We start from the raw sequence: 26046 nt of genomic DNA on the forward strand, positions 1-26046 counted from the left end.
ATTTAACAGCTATCTTTAGAATAACAATTTTACTCTTTAATTGATGTTTATAAGGCAGATATAGAGAGGTGGTCCTCTCTTCCAATATCATTAATTGGCCATATTATCTGGTTAAAATGACAATTTTGCCCAAATGTTTATGTCTTTCAGCATATATCCATTCTCATTAAGTCTTTTGTCACTCTAAATTGGACAACTAACTCTTTTTTGTGGGGCGGCAAGTGTGCACGGATAAGCAAAAAGGTTCTCGAACTCTCAAAGTCCAAAGGGGGCCTCACTTTACCACATTTTCAACAGTATTTCTGGGCCTGTAATATCTATAAGCTTTTGTATTGGACCAACTCCTCAAGAGTTCCTGAACATCCTGTTTGGGCCCGAATGGAATCGTCATCCTCAAAATTCTCCCTTCATTCGGTGATTTGCTCTCAGCTTCCTATAAATAGTAAAAATGTCTCAGACAGTTTAGTAGTGGCCAATACTAAACTATGGCTTCAATTTAGGAAGCATTTTGGATTAATCAGACTGTCAGCTCTGGCTCCTATAGTGAACCATTTATCTTTTCTACCATCATGTTCTGATCCAGTTTTTCGTGACTGGTCTTCTAGGGGTCTTAGTACCATCAAGGACCTTTATGATAAAGTAATATTTTTATCCTTTTCAGAATTGTCAGAAAAGTTTGAGCTTCCTAAAATGCATCTTTTTCGCTTCTTCCAAATCGGACATTTTGTACAAAGTCAGTTTCCCCAGTTTCCTAATCTCCCTCCTGATTCTAAAATGGACACCCTTCTCTCTCTTAGCTCAGACAGAAAAGGGCTAATCTCTGTCATTTATGAATTAATAGATTCATTAAATCCTGACCCCTCTATTTCACTCCAAAATACCTGGGAACAAGAGCTGGGGGTCACTATACTTGAAATAGAGTGGGATTATATAATTGATTGAGTACATTCTTCCTCTATATGTGCCTGGCAAAGTTTGATGCAATGCAAGATTCTTCATAGAGTACACTACACCAATGCCAGACTAGCCAAAATATACCCCGACAGAAGCGACAATTGCAATAGGTGCAGACAATCTCCAGCAAATCACACTCACATGTTCTGGTCCTGTCCAGGACTGACAGAGTTTTGGTCTAAAATATGAGACTTTTGAAAAAAACCTTTAAAATATCAGCCACTCCAAACTCTTTTACAGCTCTGTTTGGAATTTCTTTTAAGCCTAATTTGCCTTCAAAATTACAAGAGGTTGTTGCTTTCACCACACTTTTGGCCAGGAGGCTCATTCTCTTTAAGTGGAAACATGCATCCCTTCCTTCATATGATTGATGGATAAAAGAAATTCTCTTGTGTTTAAAGCTGGAAAAAAATCAGTTTTTCTTTAAAAGGGTCTTTAAAAACCTTTCATAAAACATGGAAACCTTTGTTAAATTATATTGATACGATTGATCTGTCATTTGAAAATTCAGATGAGGATTAACAATTTTTATTTGTTGTTTTTTATTATTATTTTTGTATTTATTGTACATTTATTGTATCATTTAACTATTACATTTATAGTATTGTTATTTTATTTGTACTTGTATGTGTTGTGTGGTTGTCCTTGGGGCATTAGGGACAGAGGAGATTGGGGGGGAGCAGAGCTGTGGTTTATTTCATTTTTATTTATACAAGATGTTGTATCTGCACAAAATGCCAATAAATATATTTTGGAAAAAAAGAAAAAAAAATGTATTTGGCTAAGGTGTATGTAAACTTCTGACTTCAACTGTGTATGTATATTTTTATATTATATATATATATATTTATTTTTTATTTATTTATTTACTGAAAAACAAGACAAATACTAATTAAGAAAATTATTTGTTGCAGTGTTATTCTAGTAGTTAATGGGAACGGTTTCACAATATACTGGGTTACACGACTGGTAAACCACAACAAATCAATTTGCACTAAGGTAACTCTGGTCATTCTGTGGCATTCCATAACTACCAAAATGATGATTTCACACTTTTCCTCAAGTTTAGGAAGTATGTCTGCTCAAATACTCTTTCAACAAATGGCTTCCAGGTATTTTCATCACTCAACACTAGTGAGCAGTTCTTAAGGAAAACATCTTGCCCCTTACCCTAACCTCCATCTCGGAACAGATTGTCGTTTTCTCTTGGCATCGCCAGACCATTTTACGATATCAGCTCTCCACTGATGCAGAGCTGCCTTTGATGTCATTTGGCAGTGTAGGGAAAGCAAAAAATAAGGTAGACGAGCCCAAAAGTTGAAGAAAAGAGTGGAGGGATATGTCTAGACAGTGGCCTTTTTTAACACACAACCTTTAGCCGACTGTGAGGCCAAACTCGGGCTCCACAGGAGAGTGTTTGTCTGTAACCTGGGGTCGTAAAGTGTCTTTGCATCTACTGCACAATGTGTTAATATGCTGCTGCCCACTGAGAGAGATGCCGGTCAGCTCACTTTTTCTTTTAGTTTCTTGCAGGCACAAAGAGTTTTGCCATCATTCCATGGCAACCAGAACAATGAATCTTGACTTGTTGGAATAAACCATTATCCAAAGTATAGCAACTTTTTGCCAGTAACACAAAAGATGACAAACACCAAAATGTACAAATTATTTGCCTGCTAAAATATATGTTTATGGGATAGTTTACCCCCTTTGTTATAAAAGATGTTCACTTTCATTGCATCTTTTTTTTTTCATACAACAAATGTGAAAGGTGACAGGCTGCCATTCTGCCTAACATGTTACATGAAAATAAATAAATAATAATAATACTATTTGGAACAGCATAGGGCGATTAAATGATGACAGTTGTCATTTGTGTGTAAACTTTTCTTTTAAACAAAATAAAATACAGGAAGAATTTTATGAAAATTTCTGGGTCACATTTCAACCCTAAAACATACTCTTCTTGTCCGGTTTCAGGAGTGAGATTCAAGAGAGGGTAACAGGTGGGTGATATTCTTAAATATCACATACACAGGTACACTTATATAGAGGTTATTCTACACAATGACAATTGTGCAAACAAACGGTACTCACTGGTCAAACACTACTGCATGATTTACAATAGGGCAGTTGTACTTAGTCTGAAATCAAAACAAGACTTGTAGATAGCCAGACCATCCCCTTGTGGTTAAAAAGCTTCTTGCAGTATCTAGTGGTCAGAAACCAATAGCAATCTAAATGTTTCAAGACACAGACTGTATAAATCTCCCAGTGAAAAACAAGGAAGCTTGATTAGGAAAATGTGCACATTTGTTTCAAAGACAGAACTAATTATGCTCCTCAAAGTAAAACCACAACAATTTAGGATTGGTCTAACCCCACAAAAATGGTAGCAATACACACATTGTACTGGACCACCAAGAGCAAAGCAAATGAAACAAGATTAAACATTTGAAATGTCTTCAGTAGTGTGTATATTCAGCCTGATCTCATTAAAATACATAGCTATTTGTACGTTAATTTTTGTAACATTAAAAGGTACATGTTTTTACGTTTGCATAGACACTAAAATGACTCCAGTCGCAAAAAGTTCTTCTGAACCCAAACGATTGATTATTTTTAGAAACAAAACAATACTTATATACTTTTTAACTACAAATGTTCGATTCCGTTCATCTCTGTGACCCGCGCTCATGAGAGGGATGACGTAAGTTCAAGGTCACGCGTCACGTGGAGGAGGAGGTAGGAAGTGCATCATTGTTTACAAGAGAAGGAGAGCTGTACAAAAGTTTAATTGTCTTTGCTGTAGATTTGTATTTGTATAAGTGTATTGTTCAAAATGGTCATTTGGTGTGTGTATCCTGGATGCTACATCCTTCAGAAACCCCAAAGAAAATGCACGGAGGGAAAAATATTTACTTTTCATCGATTGCCTATACATGATCATGAGCGATTGAAGCTCTGGCTTATCGGGCTGAACCTGGATATCAGTACACCCCTACATTCTCTCAAATATTGGAGGGTGTGCAGTGAACATTTTACCCCTGAGGATTTCAGACCATTGAAAGAAACAAAGGGTCGATATCTGAATTCATTGGCTGTGCCCCTGCTGTTTTTCCAGCGAACTCAGGTATGTGTGAAAACTGTCATTGCCATGCCTCCCTCGGGTTCTGCACCTCCCTCAGTGCTCCGCTCCTCATCACCCGATTTCTAATTTACCGCACCTGCAATCAATTCACTCACTCATCACTGCCTGCATAATAACTCAACTTCACGCCACTTAATTGTCTCACTGTGTAAACCCTGTGAATCACAGTAAATGCTCTCGCCCTTGGTTTCACTAACTACAACTTGTAGGGCATTGATGGTCCATTTTGGACCCTCAAAAAATGGAGTACATTCACTTGCATTGTTTAGAGGAGGCCTGAAATGAATTCCTGACAGTCATATAGCCTATATATTTCTGTTAAAGAAAAAGCACAAGTAGATAATGCAATGGCATTGCTTCAAAATAAAGGATGATTATTGCTGCAGTAATGTATTTTTTTTATTTGTATTATTATTTGGAAATGATTTTTTTTTATTTTATATTGTTTTGAAAATGTTTTGGACTGTTTTGGTTGTGAACGGCGCTTGGTCTGTGCTCTGTGCAACTTTCTATCGTAAACAATGGCGCGCTTCCTGCCTCCTCCCACGTGACGCGTGACCTTACAAACAAGCTTACATCTTCCCTCTCATGAGCGCACGTCACAAAGATATACGGAAGCGAATATTTGTAGTTAAAAAGTATATAAGTATTGTTTTGTTTCTCAAAATATTCAATTGTTTGCGTTCAGAAGAACTTTATTTGTCGACTGGAGTCGTGTGGATTATTTTAATGCACCCTAAATATGCATTTTGGACCGTCAAAAAATGGAGTACATTCACTTGCATTGTTTAAAGGAGGAGGCCTGAAATGAAATCCTAAAAATCTTAAATTCTGTTTCGATGAAGAAAGAGACTCAGATACATCTTGGATTGCCTGAGGGTAAGTAAATTATCAGCAAATTTTCATTTTTGGGTGAACTATTCCTTTAACCCTACCCCAACCTCTAAACATAACCACATTTCAACAATATAAAAACATGTAACAAGTAGATTAGTGTACAGTAGGGTTGCAACGGTATGAGATTTTCATGGTACGATAACAGTCTCAGAAAATATAACAGGTTCACGGTATACAGTCTTACACAATTATTATTATCAGTTACAATGACCCTTAAAGGAGTTTTTTTTTCTTTTTTTTTTTTTGGTTGAACAAATTCTTTATTATAATTTAAACTTGAAACCATTTTTTTTTTTTTATGGAAGTATGTGTAAAAAAAAAAAAAAAAAATAAAATAAGAAAGCTAACAGAATTATAATAATAAACCGAATTATAAACATGATTAAAAAAATAGCATGTTAAATAACTAAAGCATGTTAGTTTACATGTTAGCATAGCATGTTAAATTAACTACTAAATAAAAAAATAACATCAGCTGTGTGAGCTTTTAAAGTAATATCCTATAATTATTAACAATTAACATATACTGTAGGTGCGCGACAACACAGCCAGACTGCTCCTATCTGTACCTTTAATTCAGTGGTTCTCAACTGGTTTTGCTTCAGGACCCAGATTTTACATTGGAAATCAAGTGGTGACCCACCATAGTAAAAACGTAACCTGTATTTAATGTATCCTGGGTTGCATTTCCTTTTATGTTGCATAGATTTGTTCATGGTTTAAGTACAAGGACATGCATCAAGTGACTACTTTTGTTGTTGATGTCTCTCCCCCCTTTTAAATATTGAAGAGCGTATTTACTTATGAGCCCATTACTATCCCGTTTGTTTCCAAATTTCAAACATAATTCAAACAGAACATACATATTACACAGGAGGAAAGGCTCCTCCTTAACATGGTTAGGTCAGTGTAGCTAGTCTTAAATAATAATAATAACAAATTATAGTATTTATTAAAAAATAAATACTAGCTTAAACACATCTTGAAACTTTAACTACAACTGCCACTGTTGATATAAAATGAGGTCTAAGATTCTACCTTTAGATTATTTCATAAGAAATTAAATATAACAGTTACTTTTACTCATGTAAAATCGTGAAACAATTTTGTAAAGGTGATGTATAATGAAAAAAATTATTAGCACATAGCACAGTGTTGCTCTTTTCCTCCTCAGTGCTGAGGGTTGCCTGTTTGATGGGTTTGACTTGACTTCCTCCGTAACGCTTCAAACTAGAAAAGTCTCACTAGAATTTAAATTGGTCACATCAGTTTTGAGGTCTGTGCTCCGCAATATCGAGGGAAGCCCGGTTGTTGCACACGCGCGTCAGAGAGCAGAGCAGATCATAAGCACAAGCTGGTTCTGTTACACTCGTGCGAAAGTGCAGATAAGAAGCCTTTATCTGATTGCGAGATTCATTAAATCTGCCTCGCCAGTCCTAAACAGACTATCACTTGGATGGCTGCCGAAATATCTTCAATGGGAGAACCATGGCATTGTTCTTTCCCTGCTGTCCGTGACCCAGCCCGAATAGACCTGCAACTCACTTTTGGGTCGCAACCCACAAGTTGAGAAGCACTGCTTTAACTCACACACACACTCACTTATGTCAGACCCCCTCGCCTCGCTTCTCTCTTACATTGTCTCAGCTGCATGTGTATGTGTGTCTGTGGTGCAAGTTGACGAGTCTGACAGGCAGCCGAGGAAAGGAGATTTTCTCTCAATACCGTAGATAAGCAAATGTACATGGTATGATACCCATCGATTTTCATACCGTGAAACCGGTATACTGCTGCAACCCTAGTATACAGTAGCAATAATTTTTGTTAAAAATATATATATATATATATTATTTATTTATTTATTTATTTTTTTTTTTTTACAGCCGCTAATCCCACACCTACTCCTAAACCTAACCATAACATATAAAATAAAAAACAGGCAGACAAACTGAATCACTGATTTATTCAGAAAAATTGCAAAATTCAGTACAAAAGCAGTCCAAAGGGTGATGCGCTGCATCCGATGTGCTCCCTGACGGCATACAATTGCATTGTGTGAGGGAGTCTAGAATTTACATTATTAATCGCTGTAAATCTTCTCCTGATGCACTCCAGAACGGCACTGTCATTTCTCATTCAAACATATACAATCGCAGAATACGGCAGTCGCAAATGGTCACGAGACACTTGAGAACCAATGAGCATTCGACATCACTGCCTTAAAACCACTGGTCGTAATGCTTGAGGCGGTAGTTTTAGAATTTTGAAAATGAAACCAAACAATGCGGGTTGACGTTTACAAAATGGCTTGTTCGTTTACTAGAAATTCACCAATATATTAATTTAGGCTGCTATTGAGGGCTGATTATTAGTAGTGCTTACTAATCAATATTACCATTGCTCATACCCCTAAATATTAAACTTCAGTGCTTAACTTGTCCCTCTCCACTTGTGTAACGGACATGAATTATACCTCAAAATGTGTGGCTTGCTGAGTGGAGGTGTGGTTTTAATTTTTTTAGTGACTGGACTTCTGATTTTCGCCTGTCAGACAATAAAACAGGAAAAAACATCGACAGGGAGAGGGACCCAAATATCATAAGATACTTGGATGAAACTGGTCAGTAAACAACAAACCAAACACCTTAGCAATGCCCTAGTAACTACCTAGAAACATAGCACCCGCAGATCAATGTAATAGAAAAACGCTCAGAACACTTTGTCAACCATATAGCAACACAAATCAAACACCCACAACAGCCTAGCATTGTGGCAGTAAGCTTTGCGTTGGCAAAAATTTAACATTGTTGAAAAAACAGAAAATGTTAAATAATAACAATAATAAAATGAAAATAGCAATAATAATAATAATAAAATTCATAAAATGTATACATGTTTTTGCCAATATCATAAATCTAGATCAATAAAAAAAAGAAAAAGAAAATAAAAAAAAACCTCAAATCAAGTTTTACGTGCTTCAGCTAAATCAGACACAAATACATCATTAGTCAACATTATAAAATGTAAAAAATTACAAATAGAAATAGTAAAATTCTTATGTTATTTTTCTTATATTTTTTACATTTTTAAATTATATTTTTATGATATGGCCAATATGATAAATCTAGAAAAATAATGTATAAACAGCACCATCTCTATTTGAAAAGTCATTTTTGATCAAATCTAGACAGGCCCCAATTCCAAAAGCCATCACTCCAACACCTTATCCTTGAGTAATCATGCTAAATTGCTAATTTGGTACTAGAATATTTGCCATTATACCAAACACTGCTGTAAGCAATTTGGTTCATTAAATGAAGCTTAACATTATCTTTGTTTTTGTTTTTGAGCTGTCATAGTATGCAATAGACTGGCATGTCTTAAGGTCAATATTAGGTCAAAAATGGCAAAAAGAAACCGCTTTCTCTAGAAACTTGTCATTCAATCATTGTTTGAGGAATAAAGGCTATACAATGCTTGAAATTGCCAAAAAACTGAAGATTTCATACAAAAGTGTACACTAAAGTCTTCAAAGACAGAGGACAACTGGCTCTAACAAGGACAGAAAGAGATTTGGAAGGCCAGATGTATAACTAAACAAGAGGATAAGTACATCAGAGTGTCTAGTTTGAGAATTAGATGCCTCACATATCCTCAGCTGACAGCTTCATTGAATTCTACCCACTCAACACCAGTTTCATGTACAACAGTAAAGAGAAGACTCATGGGTGCATGCCTTATGGGAAGAATTGCAAAGAAAAAGCCACTTTTGAAACAGAAAAACAAAAAGAAAAGTTTAGAGTGGGCAAAGAAACACAGACATTGGACAACAGATAATTGGAAAAGAGTGTTATGGATCTTAACCCCATTGAGCTTTTGTGGGATCAGCTAGACTGTAAGGTGTGTGAGAAGTGCCCAACAAGACATCTATGGCAAGTGTTACAGGAAGTGTGGGGTGAAATGTCACTTGATTATCTGGACAAACTGACAGATAGAATGCCAAGGATCTGCAAAGTTGTCATTGCTACACATAAAGGATTTTTTGATGAGAACTCTTGTAGTAGTTTAAGAGTAAAGTTGTTTTATTTTTTTTATTGTAATAGTAATTTTTCATGTTATTAATGTCCTGACTATACATTGTGATCAGTTGAATGCCACTTTGGTGAATAGAAGTACCAATTTCTTTCCATAACAGCAGAATCTGTACATTATTCCAAACTTTTGGTCACCAATGTATATATATATATATATACACATACATACATACATACAGGTGCATCTCAATAAATTAGAATGTCGTGGAAAAGTTAATTTATTTCAGTAATTCAACTCAAATTGTGAAACTCGTGTATTAAATAAATTCAATGCACACAGACTGAAGTAGTTTAAGTCTTTGGTTCTTTTAATTGTGATGCTTTTGGCTAACATTTAACAAAAACCCACCAATTCACTATCTCAAAAAATTAGAATACATCATAAGACCAATAAAAAAAACATTTTTAGTGAATTGTTGGCCTTCTGGAAAGTATGTTCATTTACTGTATATGTACTCAATACTTGGTAGGGGCTCCTTTTGCTTTAATTACTGCCTCAATTCGGCATGGCATGGAGGTGATCAGTTTGTGGCACTGCTGAGGTGGTATGAAAGCCCAGGTTTCTTTGACAGTGGCCTTCAGCTGCGATGAAGTTAATAGACAGCCACCATGGCTCAGTTATTTAGCTTGCACAGATGATATTCTTAGTTTCTTTCCCTAATAAATTGTAATTCACTTTTTTTTAGGTTTCTTTCCCTAATAAATTGTAATTCACTTTTTTAGACAATGATGTACTAAAAACGGAATAGTTTTCCTTTGCGTTTTTGAAAAGTTTTGTGTACAGACGACAACGTTGTCAAAACGATTCCCGTTCACACGGATCCGCGAAAATGACTAAAAACGCTGTATTATGCATGCCAGGCCTGTAGTTGGCGATGTCACTGTAAAGAAAGACTACGCGCCTGTGCACATAAGCATTCTTCCACAGAGCGGTGAATAAAAACAATGAAGATGGCGATCACTGGTCGTAGTAGTGATGCAGTAAATCTACACTTTGCTGGAGAAGCGTCATTAAACTCAAAATCTTGAGCAGCACAAACACAGTCCTGTAGTCTGCCATTGTAGTTTTGAATGTCTCGCGCGTTGTTTTGAAGTACTCGCACGCATGCCTATAGACTGAACATGTAATACGTGTGCGCATGCCGTCATCATTTTCACAAATTCGCATTTTTGTATGTTTACACAGAGACGATAACAGCATCGTTTTCAAAAACCTGCACTTTGAAACCCGTTTTCAAAAGTTTGCGTTTTCAGGCCCCAAAACGCCGTTGTCGTGTAAACGAACAGCCAAAACGCATAAAAAGTTTTCAGTTTTTTGTTGAAAACGTTGTCGTGTAAATGGCCCCTTAAAATCTGGCACTTAAAACATAAATCTGGCACTAAAATTTTAATTAGAATAGATGGATAACCATTTAGTAGATTTGTAAAATGGCACTGAAAAAGAGTGGACTATACGGTTTTAGTCAGAATTTATTTATTTTTTTAATATTATTCCAGTACCTGATCAGACCACTGTAGAAAATGTAAACAACAATGTGATCACCAATATACATTCACCGGACACTTTATTAGGTACAACTGTACATCTACTTATTCATCTATTTATCTAATCAGCCAATCGTGTGGCAGCAGTGTAAAGTATAAAATCATGCAGATATGGGCCAGGAGCTTCAGTTAATTTTCACATCAACCATCAGAATGGGGAAAAAATTAGATCTCTGTGATTTAGACCATGGCATGATTGTTGGTGCCATACAGGCTGGTTTAAGTATTTGAGTATGCATTCGTATCTTTTACATTGTATATAGCAGTGTGTTTCCTATTTTTATTTTCAATCAGTATCTGTTCAAAAACTTCTGCATTGTAGGTGAGCGGTAATAACTAGTTGAGTGGGAGACTGTAATTTGAGCACTGTAATCTCAAAGTGAGTCTTGTGATTAGACACTGTCAGGGCTCTCCTGAGTCTATGCCCAACAAAAAGTGCAATTTTATATATATATATATATATATATATATATATATACACACACACACACACACACACACACACACACACACACACACACACACACACATAGTTGCAATCAAAATTATTCAACCCCCCTGACCAGCAATACATTCTGGTGATGTGAATTAAAACACATCAACTAAAACCTCACTAAACAGTTAAAGTAAGTTCTTAATACACATTTGTGTGATTTTGAGAACAAAGAGTTCAGTTTACCCAAATTTTTACAATAAAAAATAACTAATTCTCTCCACAAATGTCATGTCAAAAATATTCAACCCCCAAAGTCAATCATTTGTGGAGCATCCTTTATCCTTAATAACAGCAAATAAATGTTTCAGGTAAGTGTTCTCAGACTTCGGACACCTCTCTATTAGAATTTTTACACATTTCTCATGAGCAAAAGCTTCCAGCTCATTGACATTCTTTGGTTTTTGTGCTGCCACAGCTTCCTTGAATTCCCAACAAAGGTTTGCAATGGGATTTTAATGATGGAAAGAAAGGGCCATTTAAGGACATTCCACGACCTATCCCTGAACCAGATTTTGGACAGCTTGGATGTATCCTTGGTGTTATTGTCTAGCTGGAAAGTCCAGTAATCACCGAGCTTCAATTTACACACTGAAGGCATCACATTTGTCATGTCAAAATGGCCTGATACCTGAAAGAATCCATGATGTCAGTCACATAGTCAGGATAGCCGTTTCCTGCAGCTGCAAAACATCCCCATAACAGGACTGATCCACCTCCATGCTTGACTGTGGGGATGGTGTCCTTGTTATCTTACTCCAGACGTACTGCTGATCCATGGGTCTAAAACTCATTTTCAGTTTAGTGTCATACGTCTATAAAACCTTCTTCCAGAACTACACAGGTCTTTCCTAATTATTTATTGAATATTCAAGTCAGCATTTCCCTTGGTGAAGTTTTGCTTTCTTCCACACCCCAAGAAGGTTGTTGTACCATATTTAAAAAAATGTTTGAATGGTGCTGCTAACTTTGTCTATTGGAAATTGAAGTGCCTTGGAAATGTACTTTTAGCCATGACCTTTTTTGTGTAATGAAATAATCTCCTCTATTAGTTTTTGAGACAGCTTATTTTTAATTGCATTTTTTGCATAGAAATACATTTTTGCTTACAACGCTAAACTTGAATTTTAAAACTTAAATAAGTGCCATTGAAGATTGATGACTTAATTTTGTTTTAAAACAATTACTTGTGTAGCCTACTTGTGTACTTTTTTTTACATTTTTAAAAAACAGCTACATGCAATAGGGGTTGAATAATTATGACATGGCTGTATTTTTAAAAAATCCTGCTATTTAGAAATATTACGTTATATATTCACACTATGATTTTGAATGTGTCACTCAACTGATATAGATGTAAAGTTTAAAAATTCTGGGTCATCAGAGAAGCTTACCTTTGTAAATCCTTACTGTCTTGGGGTGGGGGGGGGGTTGAATAATTTCGATTGCAACTGTGTGTGTGTGTGTATATATATATATATATATATATATATATATATATATATATATATATATATATACATACACACACACACACACACACACACACACACACACACACACACACACAAAGTTGTTTCAATCAGAATTTTTGGCAATGAAGTTAGTATTATAACGTTTACAGATTGGCCCCATTCACTTTTAGTGTAAGTGCCTCACTAGAACACAGATTTGTAATTTATTTTAAGGAAAACGAGGGACAAGTCGAAATTAAATTTTGTGGTAATCCTCATTATGCCACAAAATGCTGTTGATTGAGTTGAACTTGAAATGAACCCCGAATAATCCTTTAAATAAGAAGAGACGTTGTGAAGCATGAACAGACAACAAATTCCCATTCACAACCGATTGAAACACCAATTCCCACTTAGGCCTACTCAAAAAAAGCAAACTGCACCCTTTCAAATCCATTACCTACAACCCTAAACAGCTGAAAAAAGTGACATTTTAAATGTAATGGCCTTAATCTTCACACTGTTGGCACGTTTGCAGCAATCCAAGAACTCCTCAGCACACTCACAGTGTCCTGTGCCAATCATGAGCTACTACAATGCGAATAACCACCTTTGTGAAACTTAAGAGCAAGTCTCTTCATAGCATTAGCGGTAGGCAAAACAGAGTTGTTTTGGTTGGGGAGGAACCCTGGAAGATTGCATCTTCTACAGTCAGCTCTTATGAGAGATTACAGGTTATCCAGGTTTGTCATTTGGTTTAAACAGAGGATACAGTTCTTCCACAAAGGATTGCGTGGGCTCCCATATCCTGACATTATGAAGCTGTAAAGAGTTTCATTAAGGCCTGCTAACAAGCATTCTGGGGTACAGCTCATCAAGAAAGCCATTAATTCTAAAACCTTAAATGCAGTCTGGTCAAACTGAAAAGTAGTGAATAGACAACTGAATTAAGCCCTTTACAGAGTCTCCAAGGCACATAATTACAAATCATGGCCTTCAGGGCAGTGTGTAGGGGAAAACTATATATAGTTGCTGATGCTCTGCTATACCATGGTTGTGCTGTGTACAATAGAGGCGAAATTAATCAATATTTAAATCATACCAATTGGGTGCCCGGCAATGCGCCTTTACACTTTTGGTGCAGACCTCAACTTCGCACCGAGTCTGATGAGTCTAATCTGGTGTATGGTTTTTAATAGGGCTGGGTATTGTGAAGCACTTCCCGAAACGTATTACGACACATATGTCCCCATTCAATAGGTTTGGGAATCGTAAGGAATTTTTCGATTCCAGTTCCAATTCCTCTTAATGATTCCGGTTCCTTAACGGTTCCAGTTACGATTCCTGTACCTTTTAGTACCTTTTTTTTTTTTTTTTTTTAAGAATTATTTATAAATGAGAAATGCAATACTTACTGCATTTACTACCCTCTGCTGTCTATTACCAAACAATGAGATAATTTCAGATTTGTACAGAACAGATAACAAATCAGAAATACATTTAATACAGTTCTTGTAAAAGGTGTGTTTGCAGACTTTTTAAAGACATAAATACAATCCAATAATAGATCCTATCTATATTTTAAATAAACAAATCTAAACCAAAAAGAGTTCCAGACCGCGTCAGTAAGAACTTGGTCCTTTGTTCACTTCATTTTACCGCGGATTCGTTTACAAACAAGGCACAATTCGACACAGGATTTTCAGAAAGATTGAAACTTAAGACGATGCTGTGCTGACTATATTGGATCCGACAGTAATGTCGCACCACACAAGTGTGAGTAACTGTTTTTATTACGTGGTCACTATTGCTTTGTCTGTTATTACAGATCGTTTGATATGTACTGAGTATTTATGCGTTTTTAACCTAAATCACAGCAGCGTCCATCTATGAAGGATGTAGGATTTTTAAATATGCAAAACTGTTAGCCAATCATACCAGTGGGCGTTTACTTCCGAGTCTACAATCCGCCACGCCTCTTCAAACGGTGTATTACGATGGGGGGGGGGGCTCAAAACAGGACAGAAAATAGCTTATTACTTCTAAATTATGATGTTTTATGTAAAAATCTTGATAACATTATAAGTGGACCTCAGAGAACTGTACAAAATTTTAAAAAAGGCAGTTCATGACCCCTTTAACACAAAACTGTTAATGAATCTTTTTTTCCCACTTGTTCTGCTTTTTACTTAGCATGTAAGTAACAGGCTAAATAATTGTATTTATTTTCTATGCACTTTTTTACCAGGATTTATTTATTTATTTATTTATTTAACAATGTGCTGTTTGGTTATAATGTATTCGTTGCACCCTCTTGTATATATTTTATTTACAACTATTTTTATTTAGAATCTTTAGTAAATTGCATGTTACTTTGTTTAATACCCTTATGTCCAGATTTTGTAAATCACTGAAATAATATTTTTTTCTTCAGAATCGTGAGTGATCTTTATTCAAGCAAAAAAAAATCATGATTCTTAATTTATCCAGAATCGTGCAGCTCTAATACAATATCATGGGAAAAGTATTGCAATTGATCAATATGTATGACTGAATCTGCGCAGCACTAGTTTGTGATTGGTATGAATGCTATCCGTCTTAACTCGCGGAAGTAAAACACTACTGATGTGTGTATAATTTGCCTCTTTGCATGCTCCTGGTCACACTTATAATAGTTTTATGCATTTATCATAGTTGTTTGTCTTCAAATTAATTGCTTTCGGTGAACAGTGCACATTCTTCCCATCTCTTGCAACACATCCGCAGCAGACAAAACACAAATATTGTTCTGTGCAAATATTGTTAAATCTGAAGGGACAAATACTTTAATAATACAGTGAAACTGGCATCTTCTCCTGAATGGATACCTAGATACATTAGTAAACAGTTGCCCCTAGTACTTGTGTTTAGTGTTAACAGCGCAAACACACAACTGTTCGGACCCAAAAAATATGAAAACACCTGCAAAGGGTGGAATCAAACTCATGTTTGGGCTAAGCAATCAAACAAAGCCTCAAATGCAGTGTAAAAACAAAAAACAAAAAAAATTATTAATTCAGATTCCAGAGTTAGCAAAAAAAAAAAAAACAATTTTTAATTCCTGGAGGTCAAGAATTCAGGAAACGTTTGCGTAGCATTGCAGAGAATACACCGATGTTAGTCTCCCCAATCAGTTTACTCACCTTGAAAAGCAGCCACATTCCGTGAGATCAGGAACTTCAGACTAGAGCTGGATATCTGGAGAAGATTTTGGATGTCTCGTCGCGCAGCCACCTGATAACGTTCCTCCATCTTCTTAGTGCAGCACGTTAGATTCCTGGACATACAAACTTGGAGATCTGAACCTGTTGAGTCGAATGAACAAAAATTACAATTGTTAATAAAAGTATGAAGAGAAAATAAGGACTTTCATGTTTTGTCTTTGTTTATTATCTTTGTTTGTCTTTGACAACTACAGTTATTAGTGGTGCTTAAAGGCACTTTTTAGGAGTTTGTTCAACTGCAAAAAATCATTTTCTTACAGAGTATGTTTGTCTTATTTTTCAGTAAATATATTTAAACATCCTTAAAACAAAGAAAATTGCTTGAATCAGAATGGCATAAAATATGAGGTCTTGTTTTTCAGAGATATCTAACAAAATTTGGTGGGGTTTTAGCTTAAACAAGAAAAAAACTATTTGCTAGTGGGGTAAGATAAGTAAACTTGTTTTACCTTTGAATCAAGTTGCCCTAATGGCAAATATATAAGCATAAACTTTCTAAAGTGTGTTCCATTTATCTGAAAACATGTCATTTTGCTTAATTTATCTTGTTTTGAGAATGTTTAAAGATCTTTTGCTGTGAAATCACTAGGATAACCCTAAGTATTAAACTATGACATGTAATTTGTACCGTACCATTTGTGCTATGCACATCGATGAAAAATCAAACTGTGCTAGATGTGGGCTATTACTTGCCATTCAGACTTCTGATTTTTGCCTGAGAGATAAACAAAATCTCATAAACTCACATTAAAGTATGGCACCAAGCCATATACTGTATAGGCAAGAGATCAAGTTGGGTTCTTGGACCAGTAAAGTAACAACCTAGTAACCACATATGTGCTAAAAAAAACATGCAGAACACCTTAGCAACTGTATAGCAATGCCCTGCCAACCACCCATAAAACCACAGTGCCATGGTAGTAAGTTTTGCATGGGTAAGCAACACTCATCTTCTTATGTCAAAATGTAGTTTTTCCAAAGTATTTTTTACATATTTACCAACCCATTTACGTCAAAGACCATTAACAACCTCATACCACTGCCGGGTGGGCATGAAACCTTAACTTTGTGCAAGCTGCAACAGGCCAGTTGGGTATCCCTCTGAGATACAACAAAAAAACTTTCCATCGCTATGTAAGAAAAAGACAGTGCCTTCTTTTTCCCCAAAAAAAACATTCAATGGAAATGACAGCACCTAGATGGCTGGAACACTAGGAAAACAGCACTGGACATGCCGGGACAGGGCAAGTTTTACTAAAGACACTATCACCATGCTGTGACTCTGTTTTGAGTTCCTGAGTGAGATGCGAAGGAGATGGCATGAGAAAAGGAATTCAGACTCTGGTTTTGTGCAGAATGGAATACAAGCTTTTTACTTACTGAATACTTTATGATATACACTGCATGCTGCCTACCATTTGTAAAAGTCAAGATCAAGAAACCAGAGTTAAGAAAAAGTAAAAATACACTTATAACTAGATAGGTAAATTTTGTCAAGACAAAGCATTGTCTGAAAGTTCAAAAGTTTAAACTAGTGTAAAGTTTGATGGTTATACAGACATTACAGTAAGACAAACAGCCAGCCAGTGATAGACTGTCACATACTGTAGATAGTCTGATAAACCATCAGATAGATAAAGATATAAAGAGAGAGAGAGTAAATTAAAGCAAACTTAAGGCCTTGTGTGAGTTTGTTTACATTAGTTTTAAATTCATAAGCATTCCATTGACTCATTTGAAACATTCTGTCAATGTAAGTCAATGGAATTTTTCCTGTTTTTTATCATCCGCTGTTTGAAAACCATAAGTCAGATCTAGCACACTATTCCAGAACTGCCTGAAGGTCTGTGCCGACTTTGGTGGCTGTAGCTTGAAAGCTCTAGGAGTTAGTGTTAGGAATTTTGGGTCTCGGTTTAGGGATCTTGAAAACATCAAATTACACCTGTAAATGTAACACAAAGCCATTACAGGTGCATCTCAATAAATTAGAATGTCATGGAAAAGTTCATTTATTTCAGTAATTCAACTCAAACTGTGAAACTCGTGTATTAAATAAATTCAATGCACACAGACTGAAGTAGTTTAAGTCTTTGGTTCTTTTAATTGTGATGATTTTGGCTCACATTTAACAAAAACCCACCAATTCACTATCTCAAAAAATTAGAATATGGTGACATGCCAATCAGCTAATCAACTCAAAACACCTGCAAAGGTTTCCTGAGCCTTCAAAATGGTCTCTCAGTTTAGTTCACTAGGCTACACAATCATGGGGAAGACTGCTGATCTGACAGTTGTCCAGAAGACAATCACTGACACCCTTCACAAGGAGGGTAAGCCACAAACATTCATTGCCAAAGAAGCTGGCTGTTCACAGAGTGCTGTATCCAAGCATGTTAACAGAAAGTTGAGTGGAAGGAAAAAGTGTGGAAGAAAAAGATGCACAACCAACCAAGAGAACCGCAGCCTTATGATTGTCAAGCAAAATCGATTCAAGAATTTGGGTGAACTTCATAAGGAATGGACTGAGGCTGGGGTCAAGGCATCAAGAGCCACCATACACAGACATGTCAAGGAATTTGGCTACAGTTGTCATATTCCTCTTGTTAAGCCACTCCTGAACCACAGACAATGTCAGAGGCGTCTTACCTGGGCTAAGGAGAAGAAGAATTGGACTGTTGCCCAGTGGTCCAAAGTCCTCTTTTCAGATGAGAGCAAGTTTTGTATTTCATTTAGAAACCAAGGTCCTAGAGTCTGGAGGAAGGGTGGAGAAGCTCATAGCCCAAGTTGCTTGAAGTCCAGTGTTAAGTTTCCACAGTCTGTGATGATTTGGGGTGCAGTGTCATCTGCTGGTGTTGGTCCATTGTGTTTTTTGAAAACCAAAGTCATTGCACCCGTTTACCAAGAAATTTTGGAGCACTTCATGCTTCCTTCTGCTGACCAGCTTTTTAAAGATGCTGATTTCATTTTCCAGCAGGATTTGGCACCTGCCCACACTGCCAAAAGCACCAAAAGTTGGTTAAATGACCATGGTGTTGGTGTGCTTGACTGGCCAGCATACTCACCAGACCTGAACCCCATAGAGAATCTATGGGGTATTGTCAAGAGGAAAATGAGAAACAAGAGACCAAAAAATGCAGATGAGCTGAAGTCCACTGTCAAAGAAACCTGGGCTTCCATACCACCTCAACAGTGCCACAAACTGATCACCTCCATGCCATGCCGAATTGAGGCAGTAATTAAAGCAAAAGGAGCCCCTACCAAGTATTGAGTACATATACAGTAAATGAACATACTTTCCAGAAGGCCAACAATTCACTAAAAATGTTTTTTTTTTATTGGTCTTGAGATGTATTCTAATTTTTTGAGATAGTGAATTGGTGGGTTTTTGTTAAATGTGAGCCAAAATCATCACAATTAAAAGAACCAAAGACTTAAACTACCTCAGTCTGTGTGTATTGAATTTATTTAATACACGAGTTTCACAATTTGAGTTGAATTACTGAAATAAATGAACTTTTCCACGACATTCTAATTTATTGAGATGCACCTGTACATCAATATTTTGACATTTTTTTAACCTTCACAACTAAGAAAAATAATGTGTGTCAATATCAGGGTCGCAATCACAACCATTATCCATTTATGGATATAGTTGGACTCGAGACCACACTCATGTCCGCAACTCTACTTCTATACGTTGCATATTTAATTAAACAAGTATAGTCCAGTTATTACTGAGGACATACTTTTTTTTTGGCTTTAAATCCAATTTATTGTACATGTTTTAACATTTGGCAGTCTGAGTCAACAAAGAGATGTTAAATATCACAGTAAATTTTACCTCAGGTTCATTCATCACACTGGAATTGGAAGGTGTAAGCTCTGTTACATTCTACTAATTTTGGCTAAATTTGCATTGTGCACAGTATACATACTACATACTGCAGCAATAGTAATAGTAGCAAGGTAGTATGCTATTCCGCACAGATCCATTAACTCGCTAAGATGAAATGAATGTGCCCCAGGAAATTTTTATTTTTCACTCTCAACCTTCTAGACTTTTCACTGTGTGATCACCTGAGAGAATCAATCAATCAACTGTGAACTTTCACCCCTCCCTTTTTACCCCCAGTTTCACATGATTCAACAGGCTGAGAGATCTGGGAATTGTTGGAGATGACTGCAGGAAGGTACTCCTGACATTATGCCCTCTAATCCTCTCCAAATAGTGTTGAACTTGCTAAACTGGACTGAAAGTCAAGTCTGTGTACAGGTGCCATTCCAACACATTAACCAACTGGACCTGCAAGGTAGCATCCAATATACCACTGTAACCAATCACAATATTTAAAAAATAAAAATAAAACAATATTTGGGTAAGGTAGTTAATGAGTGTAAAGCACTACAGTGCCCTCTTGCTTTTTCTGCCATCTTGGTTATAGAGGTATTTTCCCAGGTACTTCTTAACCATGAAACAAACCAACCAGCTAGGAGGTGAATCAAAACATTGCAAACTTTGATTTGAAGCAAAAATGTATTTGACAAAAAGACAAAAGGTACAAGACTGTGTAATTAACGTCTTTAATGAGGGAATGAACTACAATACCATTAAGCATTGCAAATTTGATTTAAAATGATGGGAAGAATATAAAACTATTGATTACAAGTTGTTGATTATGAGTGTAGAATGAATGATAAATATTTAGGTATATTCAAATATGTAAGTGGTGTGTGTTGGGAGAGCGACTCCGTTGCATCCCTTACAGTGCGTCATAGGCTGTCACTGCAGAGATCTATTGGTGCACTGTTTTCCATTATTCTCTGATTAAGTGGATCTTTTTCTTCAGGATTATGGGTAATGTAGTTCTTCACCAGGAATTCATTTGTAAACAATTATGTTGAAGAAACTGACACTGCTGGCATCAGCAGAAGCCTCCCTCCAATTAACAACCTCAGAGCTCACGGTAGGTCTGTGTTTAAAGGTTTATAAGTTATTGTTAATAATGAATTCCCCAATGGCAAAAATTAAAGGGTTACCTGTTGCGTTTTACGGCACAATTACAAAAATAACTTTCAAACAGGTCTTGCAAATACTCCCCTGACTTCCATTGGTTAGCCAAACACATAGTCCTGCCCCACACTCACGCCATTGTTTGAGCTAAAGTTGTGAACTGTGTCAGGCTGGTCAAGATGTTAAAAAATAAAATAAAAATAAAAGCAGTTCACCTTTAAGTTTAACAAGTTGTTAAAAAGTCACGCTATTATTGTTCTCAGGTACTAGTGCCCACCCCAAGTAAGTCACCCCATGAAAAGACAACATCTTTACTGACATGACATTAAATCACTCAGGACATTTTTATACACCTAATTAGGCACGTTGGGTTCAAGTGAATCCATCAATGCATAATCAAATGGTACATTTTGAGAGAAAACACTAGCAAGTTCACACTACTTTGAAGCCCCATACACCACTGGCACTACATGAAGGCATTCCGGAGGAATTAACACAAAACCCAAGATATATCCAATCAAAACAAATGCAACATGAGGCTTTGGCTTAAAATCTGCTCGCAGTGACATGCAGCACACACTGCTTCAGAGGTCCGTAGTGAAGCTAGGAAAAACTTTATTTAGAAAAGACAGTCAGTGCATTTTACAAGCTTCTCTGACCATGGCCTTAGAACTGTGACAGCTAGTTAACAAAAAAAATGTCTGGCACACTCGGCAATGCTAGAGTAATGCTAACTTACAGAAATAAACGCCTTTGAAGAATCATTTAACTGGTGTCAACCGTCAACATGACTTTATTTTTAAAGCTTTTATTTACCCACTCCTATGGTGATCAGTGAGTCAAGCCCCCTCAAAGGGTCATATGGTTGGGGCAGGGCTATAATTGGACTGGAAATCACTGGACATCAAACGGTTTGCATGGCTACTAACATCCAAGATTGGAAGCAGAGAAGCAACCATTGCTCACAGCTAAACAGCAACAAAAGTGCATCCCTGTAGGAAGATTTACCTTTGTTCACAGTCTCTCTCAACATGACGTTCAACTCAGAAGCCAAACCAGTCAAGTAAACTCATAAAAACAGAACTTTGCTTTGTAATAATTAGGTGTTGAAGGACAAAATGGGGTGATGGGAAAGCCAGCAAATGAAACAAAGCAGAACACAAGTCCAACACAAGATTTGCTGACAGTACACAACGGGTGGAACTATTTGATGTTTGAAAAGTCTAACAAATCCCATCATGGATAACGTATAGTCAGCCAGTCACTATCGCAAAATAAACCCTGAGAGAGTGATCAGGGTGATTTTGATGATACAGAATGATAAGTGTCATGAACATCGATGGACAGATCAATTATACAAAAATATTTGAGGAAGAATGCAGTTATTGACCAGAAAAAAATATTTTAAGTGAATTTGCAGTCAGGATAAACTAAAACTAAATCTGCATTAGCCTAATTGTTACAACTGAAAAAGCTACCATTAGTTTTCAGTGATATCCTTGGCAAACGACTGGATTTAGTAGGCAAAGTTAGAAAAAAAAAAATGCAAATCAGACAGTTTTCAAAAGCTGGACAAAACTTTATTTTTTAGGCTAAATGAGTAACTCTACAAGAAAAAGCTTTGAACATTGATCATGTTAAGAAGTCAGACTGATCTCACAGTGACCACTTTTACATGCACTTAAGAAAACGGTTTATTCCACGGTTTTAGCAAAAATTCTGAAACGTCATGCAAACAAGAACGCTGGTTTCCTTACGCCATTTAAGGGATTAAAAGTAAGCGATTTAACACACCTAGGTTTCTCTCGGAGGATGCGGCTTAATGTGCTAAACATATAAGCGGCGTTCTGATGTGTGTTTGAAGAGTGCGCATGCATGGAACAGACCGGGATAACAGACGTCATAGGTTGGAGCCCAACATGTCAACATAGTGGAAAGAATTCAACATTTCTGGAAGTACAGTGGTAAAATCACATCCACTATAAACTATACCCATTTACACACACCAGTGTAAAATATTGAATGTCCCTAACGCCCACATATATGGGGGAATCACAGAGTTTTATGTAAGAGGGAAACCCCCAATCCTGCATCACAATTCAGCTGCAGATCATAATAGAAAATGAAGGAAACAAACACAGCAGCAACTCTGGAATATCTGGAAATAAAGCAAATCAACAGAGAGTAAAATAGTGAAGTCTTCCTCAGATGCCATGTGTGTTATTTACACAAGAGTTGCGGAAAATTACATTGCTGTGGAGAAAGCTGCTTACTCACGGAGCCACATGTATACGGGAGTAAAGAGTACGCCGCTTATACAGTGCATGTAAACGGGAATGCCGTTTTCTCACAATAACCTGCTTTCTTGCAATAAGCCGCTTTCTGGTGTCCATGTAACCATAGTCAGTGAAACCGGAAACAGTAGGTTGATTTTCTTTCGCTGAAATAGGTCTGGTTACCAAAATGGGAAACACTGCCCCCAGTGGCCAAAATACAAACTCTGAATCGCACTCGTCACTTATGTAAACGCAATTACTTCCTGGTTTCAAAGGATCTAAACCCAGGTTTCCCACGCTGCTGATGCTATGCACTTCCCGTCAGGACACAAGGGAAGGAAAACACACTGGGGCAATGCGAACATGTCTGATAGGAGATGGCGCTTGTCAGTGAATCGACATAATATGGCCGATCCTAGGGTAGGTACCAAAACACTCAAACAACAAGCCGGCTTCCTGTGTGATCATGTTGAAGCAGTGGCGTCACTTCGATCTTACTGCCCCCATTGTAAAGCACCTGCAGCCCTCCCCGCCCCCTTTTTTCAGTTTACTATAACAGTGCATCTCAATATGAAAACTGCTCTGCATGAAGAACTTCTGATTTTAACAGCTCCTGGTAAATACTGGAGTTCAGGATGAGCAATGCTTATAAACACTCTGTCTGGAGTTTGAGTTGCACAAGATTATAATAGCAACCACAACCCCCAATCCTAACTCATAAAACAAATTACCCTCTTTTAGAAGCAACCCCCTTCCTCTTTCAAGCAGCACTTGCTTCCTTGATGACTTCAGTGGGACACAGTGCACAAACTATTCTTTCAAAGAAACTCAGCATCCATTTAAACAGCAAAGTTTATCAAACTGGTTAGCGATTACTCTGATTACGTCACTCTAATTTGAGCAGCTACTCCTATCCTAAGACTGTCCGTTATAAGAGGTCACAAAACAAATTTCAGATCAAGAAAAAATGAGAAAAACTAAACTTATCCAAACAACATGACAAAGGCTGTTTCATAGGCTTGGAGGCCACACAGCCACACAGTCCATAGGGACTCACATGACAGCTGTTTAAACCAAACAGAGTGTCATATTGTCACTAATTGTGGCTAGTGTACTTGATCTTGGGGAGTGATTACAAAAGATTTGAAACATGGAATGATGCACTTGAGTAGCTTAAAGTCTTGAGGGCAAATATTGATGCCGCTGAGAAATGACATGCCAAGTAAAACGCTTTTCTAATGCCAGAATTTGAAAGTGTGAATGTGTTATCTCCGATATACTGTACAAGTTTCCCACTGTAACGGAAAGCTAAAAATATTATACTTTTCCATGGAAACCGTTATGCTCAGTTCTAAAAATATTTCCTCAATTAGAAATATATTCTATAAAATAATTTAAATATTTTTGTAATTACTTTTCCAAAGTGGACTCAACATCAAATATTAGGCTACTAAAAATAATTGCCATGGGGCCCTCTGAATTGTGTCAGGATGAGCTGTATACAAATATAGTAAACTTAAAAGAAGCTGTTTAAAATCTTCCAGGAAACTTCAGAGGATCTACTTTATTCGGGGAGATACTGTTACACAAATTTAAGTTACCATTACGCCTGCATACGATACATTTCATTAACAGAATTCATTTTAAAAGTATTGCGCCTCAGTCAATTCACACAGACAGCATTTGAGCGATGATACTCACCTCAAACTTCTGAAAGCGTTAAACGCGCCCTTCGGCTAGGCATTGTGTCGAGCGTTTGTAAAAGCGTCATCTGAGGTTCATACACCAAGCGATAAAGTTATTTTTGGGAAATTACGAGCAGTTAAACAACGATCCGATTTTTTTTTTTTTTTTTCATGCGTGCTATGTGATTGGTTGTTTGCGAAATAACAGTAGCCATCGCTAATATCGCTGAATTTTGGTTCGTTTATTTACATTTCAGGTGCGGATAACGCGTTAGGACTTCAGGAATGTATTTGATTATTTACAATAAAAAATAATACAAGTGACTAGCAACTCCGAATCGTCTCTCTCTCTCTCTCTCTCTCTCTCTTTAATGACAAATGACTTGTTAGAAAACGTGATCGCAGATCTCGTGCGATCGAAGTTCGGTAATTTATGTACACAGCGGTAGCCTTGATAGGAATCAAAATGCTGACTGGGAATCAAAATCTTGATATAAAGTCAAAAAGCCACTGGATATCAATTACATACAATGTCATGCCAAAATGGGTAGGCTAATATCTTACCTGTTCTAGGCGTTTCAGGTAATGATTTTACTGGTCCGATTTGCTTCAGTTGATAAACTTTCCGTACTTCATCGCAATTCGTCAAACTTGCCCGACTCAGATCGACAAAAGTCGCTAAAAAGGCATAAAACAAAAATCCACGCATCCCCATTTCCAAAAACTGACCAGAAGACGAGATTGTCAGTTTGTCCGTCCGAGTTAAAACTGTTGTCGCGATAAACATTGCGAATTGTTTATGTAGGCTATCAGAAAAATTGCTTGATGAACACACGGGTGGCTTTGAAAATAATAATGAATACAAGGCTGTGGAGGGTTTCGCGCAGGACCTTCAATAAGGGCGCAATGAGAGTGTTGGTGGAAGGGAACTGTCAAGCGAGAATGGGCGGAATCATAAGTGTGGATCAGACCCGCTTCAACGCTCATCGACACGAGTATCCATGAGACAAACTGGTCAGCTGTGATTATTATAACGGGGGCGTTATAGTTTGTACTGCGCAATCGCTTTCTGTACTTCATGCGAAATGCATCAACAAAATAAACTTATGTTTAGCTTAAGTAGCACACTCTAAAACGTCAAATTTATTTCATTTATTGAGCCCTCCAGGAAATAATTAAGTTTGAGGAGCAAAGGCTGTTGATTAAAAGCTTTAAAATCAAAT

At 36.8% G+C, this 26046-nt stretch overlaps 1 protein-coding gene across 3 annotated transcripts in view; it reads right to left on the reverse strand.

Moving 5' to 3' along the window:
- The window catches only part of LOC127444922 (glypican-5-like), a 339370-nt gene extending 313644 nt beyond the window's left edge, over window positions 1–25726 (reverse strand). For 2 of the 3 annotated variants that reach the window (XM_051704584.1, XM_051704585.1), the window contains exons 1-2: window positions 25388–25726; window positions 15771–15932 (exon numbers count right to left, since the gene is read on the reverse strand). In XM_051704584.1, the coding sequence (XP_051560544.1) occupies window positions 15771–15932; window positions 25388–25610 (385 nt within the window). In that variant the 5' untranslated portion in view covers window positions 25611–25726. Of the gene's footprint in view, window positions 1–15770; window positions 15933–24839; window positions 24920–25387 lie in introns of those variants that run through there. The other variant, XM_051704586.1, reaches the window with a different exon arrangement.
- Window positions 25727–26046: the final 320 nt, after the last annotated feature.

Source organism: Myxocyprinus asiaticus, chromosome 8 (assembly GCF_019703515.2).
Source record: "Myxocyprinus asiaticus isolate MX2 ecotype Aquarium Trade chromosome 8, UBuf_Myxa_2, whole genome shotgun sequence".
In the NCBI taxonomy this organism is placed as follows: domain Eukaryota; kingdom Metazoa; phylum Chordata; class Actinopteri; order Cypriniformes; family Catostomidae; genus Myxocyprinus; species Myxocyprinus asiaticus.